This window comes from Sinohyriopsis cumingii, chromosome 3 (genome assembly GCF_028554795.1).
Source record: "Sinohyriopsis cumingii isolate HCF-2022 chromosome 3, ASM2855479v2, whole genome shotgun sequence".
NCBI lineage: Eukaryota > Metazoa > Mollusca > Bivalvia > Unionida > Unionidae > Sinohyriopsis > Sinohyriopsis cumingii.
Genome location: NC_142963.1, coordinates 27,335,287 through 27,358,440, shown reverse-complemented (window position 1 = coordinate 27,358,440; position 23,154 = coordinate 27,335,287). Strand labels below are relative to the sequence as shown.

Here is a 23,154-nt window from a genome sequence, read left to right as displayed (position 1 = left end):
GTAACGCATACAAAAAAGTTTCGTTCTTGTGGCTCAAAACTCAACAAATACAAATTCCACAGACATCGATTGTTACAAGATTATAGCAGGCGGAATATGCGCTCATATCGGCATCTTTTTTCGTATCAATATTTATATATAACCATTCTGCGGAGTGATAATGATGTGCGACGATTTTGCATGGATTTTAGGATAAAAGTTAGATTGCTGAGGTTGGTCGCGAGACCAAGAACACGTCATAATGCGTGCGGTGCAACCGAACACACTTTGAGGTCTAAGACGGTTGCGGTCTTTCATCATTGGCTCTCATAGACGATAAAGAACTATGGTGTAGTTCTTCAAGCCAAGGTTTTGCAAATTATTAATTGCGAATATATTTTATAGCAGATTTTATTAAAGTCTGTTGTATTTATTATTTAAAACAAACATGGCTCATATAAATGAATATCACAAAGGAAAAGAACGGTATTAGATTCTTTGCTACCAGCTGTAGACAAATATGCCATCAAATTATCCTTCACTTCTTCAAGATCATTAAGCAGGATATAAGTTTTTTTCCTGCTTGTACGTTCATCAGCACGTTTGTTCCTGCTTTTACGTTCATCAGCACGTCTGTTCCTGCATGTACGTTCATCAGCACGTCTGTTCCTGCTTGTACGTTCATCAGCACGTCTGTTTCTGCTTGTACGTTCATCAGCACGCCTGTTCCTGCTTGTACGTCCATCAGCACGTCTGTTCCTGCTTGTACGTTTACCAGCACGTGTGGATAGTTGGTAATTGTTCACACATAACAAACAAAGAGCTATCTACTATCTAGTTTCACCGAGGCCTTTGACTCCAAATCTAAAAAAGTCATAGTTACATATAATTCAAAATTTATTTGCTATTAGTATCCACCATTACCATCTCTTTCTCCAGTATGATCAAAAATTCAACAGCTTATTTCCACCTTCCCCAACAATCACAGTCTGTGCGTTGCATATGCAATCAACCCCTTTCAATCGGCTGAATCGTCCTTAAGGCTCTGCATTTAACTCAAATTCAATTCCACAGTTTCTGGAGCATCGACTTTTGATCAAGATACCGATTGGCAAATGATGACAACTAAAACGATAGTCAAGTAATAGGCGATACATTATGTAAAACGTTCCAAAACGACAAATCTTTACTGGAACATAGATTTCAATAATATTAAATAAAATGATTTCCTACTCTTTGACAGAGACTGGTTTTCCTTCTTCCGACCGTTTAAGAAAATTTTCAGCCAATGTATTGGAACATCTTTCAAGTTCAGAGAACATCTGGAATGAAGATTATCAACCAGCATTATGTACAAAAATCAAGAGAAAATGGTATTAAAAAACCAACAAAAAAGATCACAATATATTTGTCTGTAGCTATAAAAGTCACTTTTTGTATATATATATATATATATATATATATATATATATATATATATATATATATATATATATATATAATATCGACGTGCAGAGATTTACTGTAAACATTTTGGCCAGTGATAGTAAATGATAACATCTTTGCAACGTTATGTTCAAAACGGTGATCCATGAAATATTTCTAAAGGAGTACAGCTGGAAAGAATAAGCGTTTAGGTGTCAAAAATTACAATAATATGAATACAACCAAATCTTGGAGAAGGACATTGATAGCAAGGAAAGCAGAAGAGTTTTAAACGTCATGTCAGAATTAATTTCTTCTAAATTAAACAAATTTTTGTTGGAAATAATGAGAACAATTCAAAAAATCTGTTACGCTACGTAAAATCTGTGTTTATAATGTTCTTCGATAGTATTTTTATGTTTCTAAATAAAATTAATATTTATAGCTGATTAAAAAGAGAAAATTAGTTTTTCTGAACTCATATATTACTAGTGTTACACTTTTTCATCATTTTACTGATGTTAATGGTAATCTAAACAGTTTAAATGTAAAATCCGTTAAAGGCATACACTGTTAGACAACACAATGTGAAATGATATATACAACGCTTATATGAATATGAATGTAAAATCAGTGAAAGGCATACACTGTTAGACAACACAATGTGAAATGATGTATACAACGCTTATGTGAATATGAATGTAAAATCAGTGAAAGGCATACTCTGTTAGACTACACCACGTGGAATGATATATACAACGCTTATATGAATACCAATGTAAAATCCGTGAAAGGCATACTCTGTTAGACTACACCATGTGAAAAGATATACACAACGCTTATACGAATATGAATGTAAAATCAGTGAAAGGCATACTCTGTTAGACTACACCACGTGGAATGATATATACAACGCTTATATGAATACCAATGTAAAATCCGTGAAAGGCATACTCTGTTAGACTACACCATGTGAAATGATATACACAACGCTTATACGAATATGAATGTAAAATCAGTGAAAGGCATACTCTGTTAGACTACACCATGTTGAATGATATATACAACTCTTATATGAATATGAATGTAAAATCAGTGAAAGGCATACACTGTTAGACTACACAATGTGAAATGATATATACAACGCTTATATGAATACGAATATAAAATCAATGAAAGGCATACTCTGTTAGACTACACCATGTGGAATGATATATACAACTCTTATATGAATATGAATGTAAAATCAGTGAAAGGCATACTCTGTTAGACTACACCATGTGGAATGATATACACAACGCTTATATAAATATGAATGTAAAATCAGTGAAAGGCATACTCTGTTAGACTACACCATGTGGAATGATATATACAACTCTAATATGAATATGAAACTAAAATCAGTCATCAAGATTGTCACCTTTAACATTGAGGAATCTAAATCTGTATTAGATTCGCATTTGTTAACAAGGTTTCATGTCAACAATTATGATAATTCGTATATCAATGGGTATATAATAAATATTTGTATGACCTGTTTCAGTTTTCCACCGCTGAATGTTGGTGTCATTATATTTCTTGTCCTCTTCCAGTCTTGTCCTTCTTTAAAGAAAACTCCGTTTAGGACAATAGAAGGGTTCCCGACAAATCCATCACCTAACTGCACAATAAGCACAAAATAACAGAATTCATTTAAAAATTTTAATAAACAAATCAGTAAAAAATACAAGGTAGCTTTTCAATGTATGTCACAAATGATAACATTAGGTACTAAGGATCCTAGATCCCAATAAAATGAAAACGCGTCGTGAACAATCATATCCTTGCGAGCGCAAAGCATACACACACAAGCACACGATGGCAATCCACTGCCATAAACAACGCATTTGAGATTTTGGACACAAATATAATATCTTCAACTCCAAGGAAAGGTCAGTGTTCATTTTTAATTTCTAAATTAAATAGAAACTTAAAAAGTACTTCCCAAACCTACTGAAAACGTAAGCGTACATCTGTTGTTTCATGGTACTGTTTGATATGTAGAAGATGAATAGTTACATAATGTATTGCTCCGAATGCCTAGTGGTTAGACCGTCAGCCTCGGATGCGGGCTCGAACCCCGGTGGAGTCATACCAAAGACTTAATAAAAATGGTACTTTCAGCTGCCTTCTTGGCGCTCAGCATAACGAGGTTAGTAATGTGACTGGGTGGGACATCATGCTACATGTATGTGGCATGATGGCCGAGCGCACTATAAACTGTCACACTGCAGACATCGTAGCGATATGACTGAACAAATTGTAAAAGCTACGTTACAAATCCAAATCACACACACACACACATACACACACACACACACACACACACACACACACACACACACACACACACATATATATATATATATATATATATATATATATATATATATATATATATATATATATATATATATATATATATATATATGTCTGCTGTCGTAAAATGCGCCAATAGATCACAGTCTGTGGATTTTTTTTTTGTTCTATTGATTATTCCTAACAAAATGTAAAAACCCAGATACCCCGGCGCATAATCGAACAATAGTAAGCGTCTATACGGTTTACAGTGGATTCGACTTATATGCGAATGTATGGGGTAGATACTTCTGGCCAAGGTAAATATGAACGAATAGCTAAACACTTTGGAAAAAAGCCCATAAACTTTGTTTCAAAATAGTTACGAATATGATTATTGATTTGAAAATGAACATTGTAGGTTGCTTTAGGATAAATATTTCCGGCAAAAGTAAATTTAAGCACCGGTGGCTCCATAAGAAAGCAAGTATCCGTGTATTAAATAGTTAAGTGTAAGAAAAGTAACAAGAACATACAATTTGAACTTTCCTGAACATATCACTTATCCAGATGATTTATGTGGAGCATCATTCTTATGATTTATGATTTACTGTTTGAACACTTTCAATTCATGCAAAAAAACACATTTGAACCAGAACAATTATGTAAGTCGCATAGTACGTTCACATTCTTGTAATAGAACGATTGGAGAGTTCCACTGTATGGACAAGTAAACATTGCAGATGGGAATCTGCTATAATCAATAGAAAGACAGCAATAAAATGGTTTATATTAATAAAGCTATGTTATAATTTCTACGTTCTGAGATTAAGAAGTCTGACTGATAATGAATGCCACACTAGGGTGAAACAGAGCATATTAAACAAGAACCGAACTTGCATTTTTTCTGTAACGAGACAATGAGTATCAAATACTTACTGTTCTATCTGTGAAATTAGAAAAATCTTTGACAAAGACATGTTTAAGAATATCTACATCCGTCACGTTGATGTGCATTGCACGGCCAAAATAATACCTGCAAAGGAATAAAACATGAGGACAGACATGCAGTGATGGATCCCGAGGGGGGGGGGGGTCGGAAAGGGATAGGCGGCAGTGGAACCCACTTCTGCATCTAAAATAGTACACTTCCAAGAGAAAAACTAGAAATTTGGTCATTTTATGCAAAATGAATCACATCCTTGTATAAAACAGAACCCTCGTATAAAAAGTCCTGGATATGTTCACTACGTAATTAATTTTCACCTTCACCTCGTGATTTTAGTCATTATGACGGACATCTTTCTAAGCCTATATCTTATTCATTTTTATATATAAATTAATAATGAAACTTATTCATATAATCTGGTCTAAATTATATTCAAGCATTCGAAAAAATTAATTCTTGTCAACTTTGCAAAAAAATTAGCATGATTTATTTGCGTCCGTGAGAAAATAAAATGTGACCAACCTCGAGATATCTACAATCTTAGCAAGTTAATTCAATGGTTTCATTTATTTCGATCTTTACAATCAAATTATAATGATTTGTTGAAATGTGTATTTATTACTTACCCATTTACCCTTCCATATTTCTTGAAGAGCTCTTGATCGATTTCTATGAAACCCTGAAAACAAGTGTATCAATTTAATAAAACATTACACGTGTCTTGATTCTGACCTTAGAAACATCTAGAACTGAAGTTTCCATTAAGATGACAGAATATTTTCAGAAAATGGTAATTAGGACCTGGGTCGCGTAGAGTGGTATATAATCCTTTTTATCGAAGAATTGTTCATTTTTGCCTTAACATCGGAAGCAGAATCATTCTTTGTGTTGTGTTCAATTTCTAATTTGGGTGCAATTATTTATTCAAATTATTATTCTCTGGAATTACAATGTGCACAATAATATTATTGGGATAGAACCTTAATTTGGAATTATAGTGAATTCAGACAAGGGCATTTTTGAATTATATTATTGTGATACTTCAAAAGACTGTTAACACATCCCCACAGTCCAGGCCACTGGCACATTAGCACATTAAAGACTACATGCACATATACAAATTCAGTATTGGAATTTATTTGGAACTTTATATATTTGGACTAGTGATAAAACTTTGGGACTATTTGGAATTTATATCACAATACTTTAAGTTAATTTTAAATTTTCACTTGGTAATCGATGTAAATAAATTATTTGTTGAATTTTACAAAACTTAAGTTACTATATATATATATATATATATATATATATATATATATATATATATATATATATATATATATATTTATATACACACACACACACACACACACACACACACATATCGCTATGTTGTAGATACTGCAGAAAAGAAAGCAGTGTTGACAGGCAGGTTCCAAGATTGACGCAACACTTGCAGGAAACAATCTATATTGTCCTAGGTCACTTTGAATGAAAATGAACAAACTCACTGGTGTCATTAACGGACAATTAATGGCTAGAGGTAAAAAAAAAAACACGAAAAATTCATTTTTTAAAACTTTTCTCGAGAAAGGCGAATTTAAGTGATATCAGTATGATTTTCAATGTTTTGTTCTTCATAAGGTCGAACACCAGATTTTCGGATGGTGAAACCTTTCACCAAACTATGCCTTATAACACTTTTACAGGCGTCTTTCCACAGAAAATTAATGCGTTGTTTTGAATTTTGTTTTCGTCCAGGCGTGTCTGCCCATAATCTTTTCGAAAGTCTTTCTCTTCATTAACACCGATCTCGGAATCAGTGAATCACTACTCATTTGTCTTTGCACATATCAAGGTCAAAGGAGCCTACTAATGAAGGTCTAAATATTCCTAGCACGAGATCGTCCATCGACACGCATCGAAGAAACCGTATAAGATATTACGTGGGATCTATCGAAGCGTTTGGGTTCCTAGTCTGTCCTCAGCAAAACGTTCAGAACATATTGCTCTAAAAAAGGTGACACTGCATATTTATACAGATGTAACCTCTCATACATTAGTCATCAAAATTTGATTTCTGTACTCTGTAGACAGTGACATTTGTATGTGTACATATGCAATTACCAGTCACGCACAATTTTATTTCATTGTTTTTAAATTTTAATTCAAGCACTAAATGTCACAGGAGCATAATAACGGTCGCCGTATGATTTCGAACCCTAACCCGTTCTTACAATACTGTCTGAGCACAAAATTTGAATTCATTCTAAAATTTTAGAAATTTCAACATTCTAAAACTTTGTTGCAGGATAGGTTTGAATCATGAAAATGAGCCAGGTTATGTAAAGGAAGTTGCTCAGATATCGCGGTAATACAAAAAGTAATTATCTATACGATGGCATATGCTTGTTCTAATGTTTATGTGATCGTAGTTTAAAATACTACAGCTGACGGTTAATATTTAAATATGGGGTTTTCCGCGATAATTGTCCATATGAGCTATTTTTGAGTTATAATCACAACATACCTCAGTAACAAGGAGTATTCAGTCTATCTGCAAACTGATGAGCAGGAAAAGATAAGCATGGTAAGACACGTCTCCGAGAAAAAAATATAAAGACAGATCGCATACGTGTTTTAACTGCAAGGGCTGTTTTGGTAGCATCACACGCGCTATGACGTATTCTTAGTTTCGCTATTATTTAGTGCCGGAACCCATTGAAAATGTTCTGTCATCCTAGATTTATTATAATTATGGATACGATCTCTTAAAAAGTAGAAAAAGAAAATGCCGATATTAGTTCATCGTGAGCATCCTATGATGTTTACTTACCGTCTTTGAGCGTAGGAACTGTATCATAATACCAACAAGTGGGTAGGGTGTGGGTCCTGGTATTCCAGATCTTCGTAGTGTTGTGAAACGACGATACACCACACTAAAAAAAATAGAAAACGCAATGAGAGAGAGAGAGAGAGAGAGAGAGAGAGAGAGAGAGAGAGAGAACACGCATGTTCTTAGAAGGGGGAACCGCGGAAGATAGAGTTGTACTTCTCTTAATTTTTCCTGAAACTTTGTTAAGACACCAGAAAAGTCTAAAGTTGGAAGTGCTTATTTTCACAATAATAATAGTGGTAGCTATATTTCATGGTCTTTGCATGTGAAGCATTTTCGTCGGCCCTGTAATATGATTGTCGTTTAATTCTTCTCGCTGGAATAATAGTTTTCAACGAATATTTTGGCCACACATACGAAAGGAAGGTATAAACTGAAAGGTCGGTATTGTTAATGTACAATGGTAAAAAAAAATCAGAAAAAGTAACAGCTCTGGCAATGTAACTTAACATGAACCTAAAACTTGAACCACGCATCAATATTACAAGCAATCCAGTTCCAGTTCCAGATACTTCGTGGGTTGCTACTCATAAACATATCGCCCCGACTGTATCGCTTCCATATTATTTGTACATTCAGAAAAACTCAAAATCATTAAGTACAACTTATATTTTGCATTTATTAAATATTGTAAGCTTTTAGACAAAACTGAATCACGTGTTTACTATTATCCTTAATAACAAAATATGTTTCTTGAGAATCGGATCTGCATATTTCTTAGAAAGAAAATTTATTTTCCATAATAGGAGCAATTTAAATGTACAAACTGCAGTTAATGTTTTGTTCTTTGCACATTGTTGTGCGTATTAATTGTTAGTCGCAATTGAGACCTTTTACTTTAATATGTAACTTATCATGGTTTATTGAATGATATCATTTATAATTTATCACCTGTTCAACATGTATCACCTGTTCAACATTTATCACAAGTTCAACATTCATACAATTGATATTCCTCGTGTAATGTGTGCCTTCACACAACGAAAAATATTCGTGGTGAATCAAAAGTGAAATAAAACTGAATGCCCATTTACGCCAGATAATGTGAAACAATGCAGAGATTCATATACTCAGAAAATGGAAAAGTATGTCGAATAAAAAACTTATTTCTGACTTTAGCACACCTTTTTTCTCGCTTTTACGAAATACTAAGTAAGAAAAGAGGAAGAAATGAAAGAAAGAAATACAAATCAAGTTGGAGGGTAAGGAAGCACATAATGAGTCGCCATCCGTTGTCATAATGGCATACTACAGATTAGCATGGCATTATGACAACAGACGGCGCTCTAAATTTATAAAGCTTTCCTTCACCAGAAATAATTAATGCACCCCACGGAGCTTGACGGCATTCATTTTGTGTCGATAAACAGTGTACTTCTTTCAGTTCCTTTTTTAAGGTGTACGTTAGCAACGAAGTTTTAATCGTTCTCTAAAATCATGTGCTTTCTCGAAGATCTAAGTGATTTATAGCACCTTACGAAAACAAAAACGCATACTATTACAGCAGTGTGGTCAATCTTCTTCAACCCCAGTTTTGACGCACTTTAGTATTTACTTTCACCGTTTAATAAATCTACTTCTTAGTGATATATCTCATTACATTTGGAAACATTAGTTATTTTAGCAAAGTAAGGATCAGAAACGAAAATGATATATTCCCTCGTAACTCTTCTTAACGAGCTTTCATCAGACGACCCTTGGTTGTGCGGATAGCATTGTACGTTACCCATTTTGACGCACCTCCCAGACGTTCATCCTTTCCTGTGATATTATTGTACATAAGCTCAGGCGAAAATAATATACTTCATAGCAACATCAATAGCACATAAAAAAGGTTCATAAGTAAAATGACATTAAAAAGAAATTAAGAATTCCTAAAGGTTTTCTTATTCTTATCACAATCTTCATTATGGAAGATATTTTGTAGCAAAAGCATAAATAATCAATTCGTGGAAAATCATGTTCGTATCGTGATAACACTGTTTACATGCAATTAGAGGTATTAGATTTAGTGCACAATTATTTTTAAATACTTAATTTGCATTGTTAATGTAAGAACCTCAACCTTAAAGCTTGTAACGTATTTATTTTAAAAAACAGCCTTAAAACCGGTTTGCATCCTTTAAAACTTGTGTCTCTAAAAATGGAAATCATTAGAGAAAAAAGACATTACGTTACAGAAGATGTTACTTTAATTTATTGTAATTCTTACCATTATCAAGCCAATTAAAAATAATAAATTAGTTCAAGAATTTAAAAAATATAAATATAGCACCCTTATGTTCTAATTATTCAGCTGCTCTTTGTCACATTAAAGATTTTTGTTTAAAAAACTTTGAAAGAATTTTTGAAATCTGAATGTAGATACGCATGATTCCGACTTATGAAGTGTTGTGCTCTTTGCAATAAAAAAAGCAGTTTAATGAATTATCTATGATCAAACAGAGAGAGAGAGAGAGAGAATGCACCAAAACGGCAGTGTTTTGCTGTTTGGGGTAATCATGGGGTGTTTCATTTCATGATAATTACCAACATGGGGAAGAAAAAAACTCTCCTGATCTTACTCGATAATTATACAACGTAGGATTTTACTGATTACTGTCTTTTTTTAAGGTTTAATTCAATATAATTATATACATGTATCCTGGGTAGGTGAGAGTGTTTTCGGACAGTCTTGTCCTAGCCCCAAGACTTTCAGGGTGATAGGCAGAAAAATTAAGCTGTTGGATGTCGAAATTATGCATAAGTTGTTGGAAATAATCAAACATTAAATTGCTGGACAGATTTGGGGAGGCAAACAACTGTTAAAAAACATTGCTTAAACTTTTAGAACAGTCTTTGCTTTAATATTCATCATAGGAATAGCCTATATAATTCTTGAGGACGCACACATTATGGTCAACAAGTATTGGTTGCTTGACTTGGTATTAGGTAAGGAACTGACAGCTACCATTTGTCTGCTAAATGGCTTGTCAAATGGTCAAATGCAGGAATAGGTTGCAGATGTGCCTTATATATCTTATGATTGGATTTCCTACCATTTGACAAGTGTGGCAAGATCTACAGCACTTATAAACATCAATTTTAATTTTCGGCAAATAAAAATGATTCAGGATCTTGTGATAAGTCTTACTGACACCAAACTGACCAGCTAGACTATGAATTTCCTGTCTGTACGACTTAGGAACAACAATTTGATTGCTCACTGACCACTCATCAACAGCAGGTACATCAGGTGGTCTCCAAAGAGCGACAAACTGGTACTTGTTTGGCTTCAAGACAAGACAATCCAGGTATTTGTTGCTTATAATTGCCTACCTGAATGATAATTTTTGTTTTAGACTAATTCATCAAACAATATTGTTTTTATGAATGCCGGTTTACATCAAATATTTATTTTTCACTAATATTTCTTATGAAAAGTTAAACACAGGACTGAATATAGCCTTTTTTAAAAATTTATTATTACTTTATTGCATAGTTGTATTGTGCTGATATTTGTGTGTCATGACAGTATTAACTTATATTTTAAACAATATAAAATAATGATAAAATCACAGACAAATGAAGATGTTTATGCGGGGGCGCAATGGATGCTACAACAGCCTGAGCTGTGAGTAGCCTTAAAATCTTTTAAAGTGTTTAAAAAACTATGGGGGTGGGGGGTGTTACTCTTCTAACAGAAAACAATCACATCCTCAGAAGATACGTGTAAAAATTCGTATTAATCTTTTTAACTACTACATTAATTTCATATCCAAATGTATCAAGCAAGTTTGGTACTGTATAATAGCAGTAATAATAAAAACGAATTGAGCTGGTTACTGATAGTGGTAGCAACGTTATTTATATTCAATGTATTATAATTTAAAATTGCTACCAAAGGAGTTTGATGTTTTATCAGTGAAGTATCTTACAATCAATCATCTTATCTGTACTATAAATATCACTTCATATATGGATGAATACGATTTTAAATAATAAAAAATGTAGTTTTCAGTTTTATATTGTTCGAATTTATTTTCTTATATAATGAAATAAGTTCATATTTGTGTAGTATATAGCTATGCTACAGTATATGCTTTGTATGTGATGTCCTTGTTGCAAGTCATTTGCCTCTTGCTATTGTATTGGAATTAGAGATGTTTTTAAAAAATTGGAGATATGACATACTTGTCACTGACATCTAGTGACAATACTTGCGGGCTATTGCATAATCATCGATGCCATACATATATAAGAATTCCGTATAATCTGAATATTTACCTTATGAGGTCTTTATTGATACAAAAAGCTAAATTTGCAATGCACTCTAAAATAATAGACATGCTCTAAATTGATAACATTGTAAATGAGAATATAAAAACAAATTAGGACCATAAACCTTGTTTGTAAGCGTCTACCCTATTCTGCCACCGTGCGGAAGAGGTAATTTACACCCACAAAATGTCCAATTAAAAATGGGGTGGTAAGGGTCAGCGGAAATATAACATTGTGTAAATACATCTAATTGTATAAAACTTTATACATTTAATTTGTTGTGTGCTTCTTGCAAGCCACATCTCTTCCGAATGTTAATGCTCTGAGAAATCAGCTGACTCTGACGATATTTTAAATAAGACGCCCAAACATACCATAAAAAGGTATAACCTCTTGTTGCAATGGTCAGGGGAGTAGTCGTATTGTAAGAAATGGACGTGTCACAGCGCCATCTGTTGTCATAATGAGACATTATGTTATCCTAACTTCCATGATGCTAACTTGCAACGTGCTTGATGCTACATTATAGTCATGATTTTAGAAGGTGCAATCTGTAACTTGTGATCTAGCAAATTTATAAATAGAATATTAAAAACTGTAATAACTGACATAGCGTCTGCCATACGACAAACTACGTAATGAATTGAGCGTTTGGCAAAATGCAAGACACATTTACGCAGAAGGAAAGTAGATCTAAGCTCTTGCAAGCAGCCATTTACAGCTTGCATCAATGAAGAATAGAAAATTCATGACTAGAATTAAGAATGTAGCACTTGCAAAAGCAACCATTGACAATAATGCAGAAGGAAAGAAACACTTGCAAACTGCCACGTACAATTTGCATCAATGAAAAATACAATATACAGGGACAGAATTATGAAAGTAGAACTTGCAAGCAGCCATTTACAATAATGCATAAAGGAAGATTAGAAAATACATGTATATAATTATGGCGGTAATCCCCCTCCATACACCTCGACCGATACACTTACAATCGACAAACCTACTTTAAACATAAACCATATGGTAGTCTATCAGTGGCAGTATATACCCAGAACAATTAAGTTCACGTGACTGAATTGTAAAAAATAATCGACAGGATTTTTAGGACAGGAATGGTTTTGATGATATCGCATACAGGTAATCGGTATGTCAATTCCAACTGGGGTTTAGATCAAAAGTAGACACCAGAAGCTTTTATTTTTAATGCTAGACAAGTACGAGCTATTTACAGTGAGAAGTTTATGTCACTGGGTGGGAGTTGTATTGTTCCAATTGTCACACACTTCGTTTTAGATGCATCAATATACATTTTGCTTTGTTTACATCAAAAACAGATACCCTGTTGAGATTGATTTCAAGTTTTCAGTGCAGCTGAGACATTTTCCAAATGTGTGTAGTGCAGAAACCTCATCGACTAGGCGGTCGCATGGTATTCCGCACTACACTAGGTGACAAACAAATTACCGGTATAGCCGTCCTCGATTTCGACCTAATACTTACGCACTTCTACTTAACATTCAAATACACGAACTACGAAATCTATGATCAGGACCCAACAAAGCTGGCTCGAAAGTGACCATCTGTACCTTGATCACACACACACACACACACACGTATGTATGTATGTATGTAAGTACGAAGTATCGATGATATACCACGAGATGTATAAATATTTCATTAAAAATAAAACGCGACATGCCGAGTTTCCTTTTAATGAACTTTTTTATACAATAAGTGGTATATAAAAGATACAGCGTACATACTATACATATATTTTATTTATATCTCATGCAAATACACATATTTACCATTTGAACGGAGTTAAGATTGACTACAGGCAAGTGTGTATTGACCGACTGGATGAACTCACATCCCTGCCGAGTGTGTCCGCTACAAAATGTTGTTATGTGCCTTTTGTGGCTATGCACAATTACATTTGCAAATTGATAAGTCGATAGTTTTATTTTTTAATTTCTATTTTTATTTACATTGATTAAATCAGTATAAGACACACTTATGATTTAAACATGAAAGATGGTTTTATTAATGAGTGTAAATTCATCATTGATATATAGGCCTAGAATTGACAGCACTCAGTTGCAAGAATGTTTATATATGCGTAATACTGCGCCATGATGTGCGGATCACAATATATATATATATATATATATATATATATATATATATATATATATATTATCGAGCACACACACACACACACGCAATGCAGATCACGTACGTATCTCACTTCAGTCCGCGTGACTTCCAGTCTCGACTCAACTGAGGTAGTTATAGAAGAAAGTTTGCCTGTTGCTTCGCGTCGGTCCGTCGTTCTTCCCATGGTTTACCATGGTTCTTTTTCTACTTAATATGCATGCCGCCATGTATAGCCTATCATGTGCTGAAAATTGTGTAAAACCCTATATATCCTAAACAGACAATCAAATCCATTACCATCGGAACAGCCCTGCATAGCTACTTTAATGCGTCTTAGGCAAGACACTTTAATTACCACGGCACCAAAATACCCACTTGTGTTGCTGTGCCACAAAATGAATGAAATACACGTAGTAAGCCAGGAGGGAGGTGAGCTGGGCAACATCATCATCCTGCAGTGCGTTGATGCCGCAGTTAAAGATAGGCTCTACCACTGATAACTCTTTTTTCTTCAACAGAGTGACGTCTTTCAGCATGATTACAGTATATGACTTTGCAAAGTATACGTTTTGTACATGAATAGATCTGTTAGACATACGATGCTATTTTTATCACGTAATCTCTACCACATATGAAATGCGCATTACTATATCAAGAGGTTGACTCCCCCCCCCCCAGTCAACATGACCATTTTATGTCTGCAATATTTGATAAGCCACATAGCCATCACTGACCAAAAGGTGTGTATTTATGTAACCACTTTTCACTTCACGATTATTTTCATATACTTACTGTACAAGCAATAGTAACAGCAACACTGTGCTGAGTAGAAGTGCACTGAAACAGGCAGATCCTAAGTCCATGCTGAAAGTCTCGAGGAGAATGTCGCAGTACCAATGTCCAACACGGCAAATGTCACACAAGAGTGGGTATTACAATTTAAGTGCCTCCAAACTTGTGCGTCTAACCAAAACTTCACACATTCCGGTGTGTTTTTAAAACCTAACACTTCTACTTAGGCATTATGGGATTGAGAACTACAAGCAAGATTTACTTACTTCCGAAACTGAAGAGCTTTAGAACGTGCAAAACAACGCACCTCCGAAAAAGAAGATTTGACAAAGGAAGTTCTTGAATGAGCATCGCAATTTTACGCTTTGCAAAAACACATATTAACAAACTTTTATTTGAAAAAATCGTCCTTATTTTAAATTTACTTCCAATGGATCATCATATTGACTTCATTAACTCATCAAAATTAACAAAATAATGCAGCCACATGTTTGGAACTAATTTGTAGCTCTTAACATACTGACGTGACCTCAGAATTGATCGACGTAGGGATAAATATCTAAAATTGGATAGTAAAACGTCAGACGGAGAGGAGTCGCCTAGTTATGCAATATGGTGCAGAGTGTTCCTAACCAAGCAATATTATCTTTGAAAGAATGTACTTCAGTAGATAGGAGGTACCGTTCGGGACAATCTATTAATCGTAGTTCTAGTCCACTTGTATATGCAAAAAAAACCCGAATTTATCAGAGCGTATCCAGAAAGTGGGTTAATGAACCACAGTGGAATCAGATTACCAGCCCACTTCCGTATTCTGCACGGCAAAAACTAAATTGAATTGCTTGTCACAATAACAATATTCAAAATGGAAATAAACCTTACAGAGTGGTGCCTATGCTATTTTGAGTTCGTTTCCTCGTAACTATACAAAGGCTTTTTTTTTAGTAACGTTTGTTATACATAATGTACTAGAAATGGGACAGATAATCTAGTGGATGTATAACAAAATTAATTACATGGCGAACGTACTAGAAACGTAACATAAACTAGTGTAAGTAAACACACACACACAAGTGTACAGCAACATCGTAGTTAAAGCATTAAAGTGCATTGGTCCTTAGTCTAATTAATATGAAGTCAAATCAGTGCCAAGGACATGAATTAAAAAAGTGTAAGATTACTGAGAACGTGAAACCGTAGTGCACCAAAGAGCTTTAGAGAGAGTTAACACGTAATGTATTTAAAGAATGTTAAATCTTTAATCAGGGAGTGTATAAAAATATCTGAAATTGGTAAAGCGGCCTCCCCCAAAGTTAGTATATGGCACAGCTCCGATATACTACCTACAGTAGCAGAGGCTTTAGATACTGAGGTAAAATTGTCCAAAATCTTTGTAATTTCTTCTCAAGATATAAATTTAAAACACCACAGAAATACTAAAACAAAATTTGAATTAACTTGAAAGGTTATCAAATTTTAATAAAATATATTAAACATGTTCCAAATAAAAAAATAGAATTTGTTAACACATTATACATTGTTTTACAACTTAAACAATTTATGAACAATACATATTTTTGAAAGATAAACTTAAAACAAAGGGAACTAATTTTAGAAAAAATTAAAACATATGATAGCTTAATGTTCATTAAAAGTTGTTATATATATATATATATATATATATATATATATATATATATATATATATATATATATATATATATATATATATTAAAAGATAGACAGAATCTTACACGAGTGCTCATTTAAAATGAAATTTAAGTGCCGAATGGAATAGTTTCTATATCTTGCAAGCCATGATATTATTCAGCTAGTTTCATAAATTTCGTTTGAAATGAGTACATATATAAGATTATATGACTAAAATACTGATTGCATTTTGCCAAAGCTCACAAATGTATAATAAATAACTTTGAAATATATTCTTATGCCTATTTCCACTGCATAACCTTAGAAATGAAATGCAGTTGTTTAATTAAAACTTCACAAATTGATCTAACTATTCAAAAGTGAGGAACAACTCGAAACCTTCTTTAATACTTACCCAATTAAAAACAGGATTAAGATATATAAGTACCCAGACTGTAAATAGAATCAGAACGACTAGACTTAGAAATTAAGTCAAGAACCAGGAAAATTAGTACAAATTCTACGGTGGGAATAATCAAGATTTGTATAACTTTTTCAATGCCATTGAGCCATACTTTAAGAAAATAATGATTCCAAAATTTAGAAGAAAATTATGGTTCGGAAATTTAAACTATTGGTTTTGTAAAAGTAACAGTTTGACTTAACGATCAGACTTATCAAGAGACTCACCTAAGAGGAGAGAAAATTGAATACAAAGAATTTTGTCACAGAACAAAGCCTATGAATATAAGAAGCGGATGAAATGATTGATTTCATCAAGCGTTTATTTGGCATTTTACGTACCAAATTTGGACAGAAAATAAGCGAAAAAAGAATGTTTTACAGTGTTGATTATTTATCATTGCACAAACATGGGCATCAATCGCTGTGTGGGCACATTATTTGGATCTTTAATTGGGTGAAAAACAACAAAGCTTGCATTATTGTTAAATATAAAGACAATGTTTTTTGTATGCCTTAAAATTTATGTCAAACACATCACATGGTCACGTAGAAAATTTGAAAAAGTCTTCTGATTGATTGAATGATCATTTAAATTAACGATTTAAGCAAATTTGGGAAATAATTCATATATATGTAATTACATATAATGTACTGGAATGGTTAGAGAGTGGTATAAAGAGAAAGCACATTAAATCTCATAGAATAACCGAGACAAAGAAAGTCAGACACGTTTGAATGTCGGTCGTATTTGATTCAAGTGATCCTAATATTACACAGATGGAAGGTAATATTGCTTTCCAATAAAAGACCGACCCTTATTGGTGTCATCACAAATGAACCAGAATGACAAGAAAAAGAAAACTATAATATAATATTTGATTTTTTTTAGCTAGAAAAGTTTAAGAACACAAAAGCCATGATGTATTGAAGACAAACTCAACATATATAATGCCTACAGACGGATCAGTTGTAAAAATTTGAAATAATCTTCATCAATGCAAAGTTCCGTATGCTGTTTATTGTCATTTCGAAAGTACTTTTTTTTACCGAACTAGAAGTCTTCATGATGTGCACAAGTAACGCGTGACAGCAATACATATCAAACAGATGCATGTTGCACATGTTGCACATTTTACATGCATAATAAGCGAAAGAACAAAATAAATGTTTGACTGGATTGAAGCCAGTTCACAAATCATACAAGTCAGTTGTTTATAGAGGAAATGAATGCATTCATGTGTTTTACATGTGGCTTTACAAGAAAGTAAAAGGATAATCTACAATCATGGACAAAATATTAGCTATGTAACATGTAGTTTACAAATGACTCTTGCAATCTACAATCATGGGCAAAAGTTAAACACACAATATAGATAGACATAACACAGTAATACCATCCAAAGAAAAGGAATGTTTAACTCGTCAGTTAACGATTCAAAATAATGACCATTGCAGTAATGTTGACACGCTGGAAGTTATATGACATCTTCGAATAATTTAGGAGTGCCTAAATGGATCACTGCAAACTTGACCTAGTACATTATTATAGTGGTACCGGGTTAGCTTCTAAAGCGAATTTGAATTAGAACGTTTAACAGACTGACATTTTCTGGATATTTAAAGTGAAATTTCTGGTGGAATTAGTATAACACCACAAATCTACTCAAAAGCAAATAAAGAATTTTATGCAAACGAAAATATTAATGTACCTATTGAAAAATCATTGTCACGGAACGACAACAGTAAGGTAAAATATAGTGGTGGCTGTCATGAGACTAGCCAAGTTCATTCGATATATGCTGGTAATAAAAAGAAGCTTACATTGCAAGGAGTACAGAAATTAGATGGGTAGAAGTAAGTTTGCTTGAAATAGTTATACTGGTTGCATACTTGCTTGAAATACTATAAATAGTCACACTGGTTGCATACTTGCTTGAAATACTATAAATAGTCACACTGGTTGCATACTTTCTTGAAATACTGTAAATAGTCACACTGGTTGCATACTTGCTTGAAACACTATTAAAAGTCACACTGGTTGCTTACTTGCTTGAAATACTATAAATAGTCACACTGGTTGCATACTTGCTTGAAATACGGTAAATAGTCATACTGGTTGCATACGTGCTTGAAATACGGTAAATAGGCATACTGATTGCATACGTGCTTGAAATACTGTAAATAGTCATACTGGTTGCATACTTGCTTGAAATACTATAAATAATCACACTGGTTGCATACGTGCTTGAAATGCTGTAAATAGTCATACTGGTTGTATACTTGAAGTGGATTCAGACAATCTGTTATATCTTTATGCTCACTTCAAGAAAACTGCAAACACCTGAAGAAACTTGTTCATGGTTAAAATTACATGATTTGAAACAGACAAATGATTAAAATGGTACACAAGCAACCGAACCAAAATTATTTTGTGCATTGAAACAGTAACACGTATGTTATACATTTCAAAACTTACAGCATTACTTGCAATAGGGTTTAAACTGAAAAGGATACACTAAGTTGACTTGCTTGCACAGTTATATTGGGTGAAGTCATGCGTTGAGCTAATTATCAACTTGAGATAAAAAGCTTGTAATCGTTTGGAGAAAGACGCATTCAAATGAACAGAAGTAGTGAAGGGGGGGGGGGGATATACGGACAATGGGAAAATACATTGCAGACCACCACCCCCGGACAATATTTAAATGGACAATGGAAAACCAAGTCAAAAAGGTCTTGGGCCTGTATACGGACAAAAGGTTGGGCTGTTATATAAGGACAATAGGAATGGAACAACAACTATACAACCAACTAAAAAGATTTTAGGCAAGAAAGCAAATCGTTTCGAGGCATATGAGTGGCCTTGAAAAGGGCCTTTGGGTTCTTCTATTTTCTCCAGTTCTTCCACCATTTCCTCACTTTGTCAATCATTCCTATCTTGTTCTTTTTCTCTTTCTCTGGCATCCAGTCAGGATGGCCCATTGATCTAAATTTTTCCTGCACCTTCATCCAGTTTTGATTTCAATCTCCTCTTTTTTCTTTCTATTTTCTTTTTCCTTTCTTTCTTTAGACCACCTGTCGTCTTCTTCTTTCAGCACTTTTCTCATTACTTCTTCTGCTTTCTTTAGCTAGTTCAGCCCCCACTTCACAAAGGACCACTCCTTTCATTGCATTATCAAGGGCCTTCAAGATGCCCAGTCTCACGTATGTTGGTTGAATGAAGCCTCGTAACTTTTCTACTTCCTCTTCGATCATGCCTTGTACCAGATCTCTGGCTACCTTTTTCAGGCTGGTCACTTGACTTGTCGCAAAGTCATTGGTAACTGGATACCTCCATTCCTTCTCAAGCCTTTCCACCACATAGGTGGCATCCATCATCCAGTACCAACTGTCGTTTAACTGGTTAAACAACTCTGTCGCCATCTTCGTTTATTTAATGTTGAATGGCGCGAACGCGTTAGTTAGTTAATTTAGATTTAAGTGGTTTTCGCACAGTCTTGCATGTACCACTGTTTTATGCCTACACGGTAGGCTGTTTAATTACTCCTAGGGGAAGGAATTCGAGCCACTTCCTCCAGGCTTTTATGCGCTCACGGTGCACTGTTTGATTGAATCCGTCAGGTAGTGGGACTAAGATTTGTCCCTATCTGTCTGAATGGAGGGCTTGAAGGCGAATGGGAATAGACCCAACACACACTCGACCTATTCAATCTCTACTACTTAGCTGCATTTAGGTGGGTATGAGTAGGAATGGTCCTATCACACACACATATGCTAGTACTGAATTTCCAGTAGTATTAAGGGTGTGCACTGCACGTTATTTATTTTGGTGTCTGGCCGTGGCAAGAAAGGAGACTTTGGAAAGGCGGCTCCAAGATCACAGGTCGGTGCTCCTAGGCTTCAGGATATTGGGTCTAAATTTTCGTCCAACAAAATTTTGAAAAAAAAACTGTGCTGTTTTGAGTTAAGAATTTAGCTTAGGAGAGGTATCTTAGGTGACAGTTTTTAGTAAAGTTTACCACCTTATGTGGCTGGTCCTGATGGTCTTGGACTTTTGAGACCACCTTATATGAAGATTTCTGTTTTTAGGGTCTTACTTGTCTAAATTATCGCTGTTTTATTTGCAGCCTTTTGTTGCTGGGCTTGATGGTCGTTGGAGTTTAGACCACCTTATAGATGCTAATTTGGGGTCCTTCTTTCCTAAGTTGTTTATAGTTTTGCTGCTTTGTGCAGCGGGCTCTGATGGTCTTTGGTGTTGCACCACCTTATACGCTCTAATTTAGGGGGCCTAGAATTTCTCGTGGTATAGATATTACTATCACCTTCGGCTAGAGCATTCTCAGAGGTATTAGTGGTGCTACGTGCATACTAGCTTAGTCAAATATTTTTTAGAGAAAGAGGAAAAGGAGTGGTTAGATTCAATATGTAAAAGAGAATAAATTATATTAATTTTTTTAATTTTTTTTCAATTATTTTTTTCCTTCTTTTTTCTATTCCTAGTTGCCTTATTGTCAGTTGTTATTTTATGTGGTTAGATTTGTTTGGTGTTATTTTTATTTTCAAGCTAAGTCTGTTTGATTAAGACAGAAATCTTTGCCGATTACTCGGGTCGCTAAGACGTGTCAAAGACATCTGATCTTATTTTCCCCCTAAATTTGAGTTTCTTAGCCTGAATACTAGTTATGTGAGGTTTATTTCCAGGCTAAATCTAAATCGCTAATACGTGTCAAAGACATCTGATCTTTTTTGTTCCCTATGTTTAAGTTTGTTAGTCTGTACTAGTTGTGTGATGTTATTTTCTGGCTAAAATTATTTGGATAAGATAGATTTCTTTGCCGAATACTCGGGTCGCTAAGACATGTCAAAGGCATCTGTTCTTATTGGTCCTTACATTTGGTTTGTTAGCCAGTCTCCTAGTTGATAACAATTGAATTATGTAATTTTGGTTTTATATTTTGTTTTGTAACCCAGATTCATGTATAAAGTTAATTATATTTATATAGGTGAGATTGAGGTTAGGGTTGTTATTCATTAAAAATCCTGGGCATGTTTCCGGGCATCCAATCTTATTTTGCTCCATTTTTAGTTTGGTTCTTTCCTTTTTTAGTTAGTGGCAGGTGTTGAATATATGTGTTAGGTTTTCTGGAACCCGGCAGTGGTAGCAGTTTGGGTTGTGGGGTTGGGGTCCTATGTATTGCCCAAAGATGCTGGCCAATTTGTTTTTTCCTGTGTAAATTCTGATTCTGGTCCTTTGATCGTTATTGTTCACTTTTGGTGGTGTCCTAGATCTGGTGACGTTTTTCATGATGGAGTGTAGTTTTCTGCCTGTAGCATCTCAGTTCCAGTTTTATTGCCATATCTTATTGATATAAATTTTGGTTATACTTAATAATTCACTAACACGGTAGTGGAGGTTAGTATAAGTTGGGTCATGTAGTTTTTGCTTCGCTACTTGATCAGCTAATTCATTTCCTTTGATGTCAATGTGGGATGGTATCCACATGAAGTCAACTATTTGATGGTTATTATTAAGCTCTTTAATTGACAGGAAATTTTCTCTTGAGTCGGTGTTATTGTTGAGGATAGATGAAATGACGCTTAGCGAGTCACTTAATATTACTGCTTTTTTATTTTATTTTCTTTGATCCATCGTACGGCTTCCATGATGGCCCAGAATTCAGCTGTGTATATGGAGCAATGATCCGGTAGTCTATTTCCCATATGAATGTTCAATTCAGGAATTAATACTGCTGCTGCTGTTCGGGAGGGGGGGGGGAGGGTCTGCTTTTTGGATCCATAAGTGTAAATTTTGACTGAATTAGGGTATTTAGTCATTATTTCTATTGTGGAAATTGATTTTATCTTAAGCTCCTGTTCATTTATGTTGCCAAGTTTCGTTAATTGTGTGTTGATTTATGGTTTGATGTTAGTCCATGGCATTGTGTCATAGTTTTTAGCGATTTCAGCCTGGAAGTTGGCTATTGGTAATCGTCCAGTTAGTTGAGGTACGTGTTTCCCTACAGGTACGTTGGGTACTAATTTATTGCTGAATGGTTTATTACATTTATTGAATGCTACCCGGGTGGGGTGTGAATTGTGGTGGGTTGATAATCTAGCTGCGTATCCTAAGGTCAACTCCTGCCTTCCTAAGTGCAGTGATAATTCTCCAGTTAGAATTTGGAGCTCAGCTAGCTATACCGACGGCAGAGTGACGGTGCATATTATTGGTGCTTTTCTTTGA

The 23,154-nt window shown here is 34.3% G+C and overlaps 1 protein-coding gene across 1 annotated transcript in view; it reads right to left on the bottom strand.

The window, feature by feature from the left end:
- Positions 1-15,081, bottom strand: part of LOC149802592 (cytochrome P450 3A9-like) — a 31,315-nt gene extending 16,234 nt beyond the window's left edge. The window contains exons 1-6 of the mRNA XM_089951870.1: positions 14,799-15,081; positions 7,527-7,629; positions 5,317-5,369; positions 4,681-4,777; positions 2,939-3,064; positions 1,213-1,301 (exon numbers count right to left, since the gene is read on the bottom strand). Coding sequence (XP_089807996.1) covers positions 1,213-1,301; positions 2,939-3,064; positions 4,681-4,777; positions 5,317-5,369; positions 7,527-7,629; positions 14,799-14,869 — 539 coding nt within the window. The 5' untranslated portion in view covers positions 14,870-15,081. The remainder of the gene's footprint in view (positions 1-1,212; positions 1,302-2,938; positions 3,065-4,680; positions 4,778-5,316; positions 5,370-7,526; positions 7,630-14,798) is intronic.
- Positions 15,082-23,154: the final 8,073 nt, after the last annotated feature.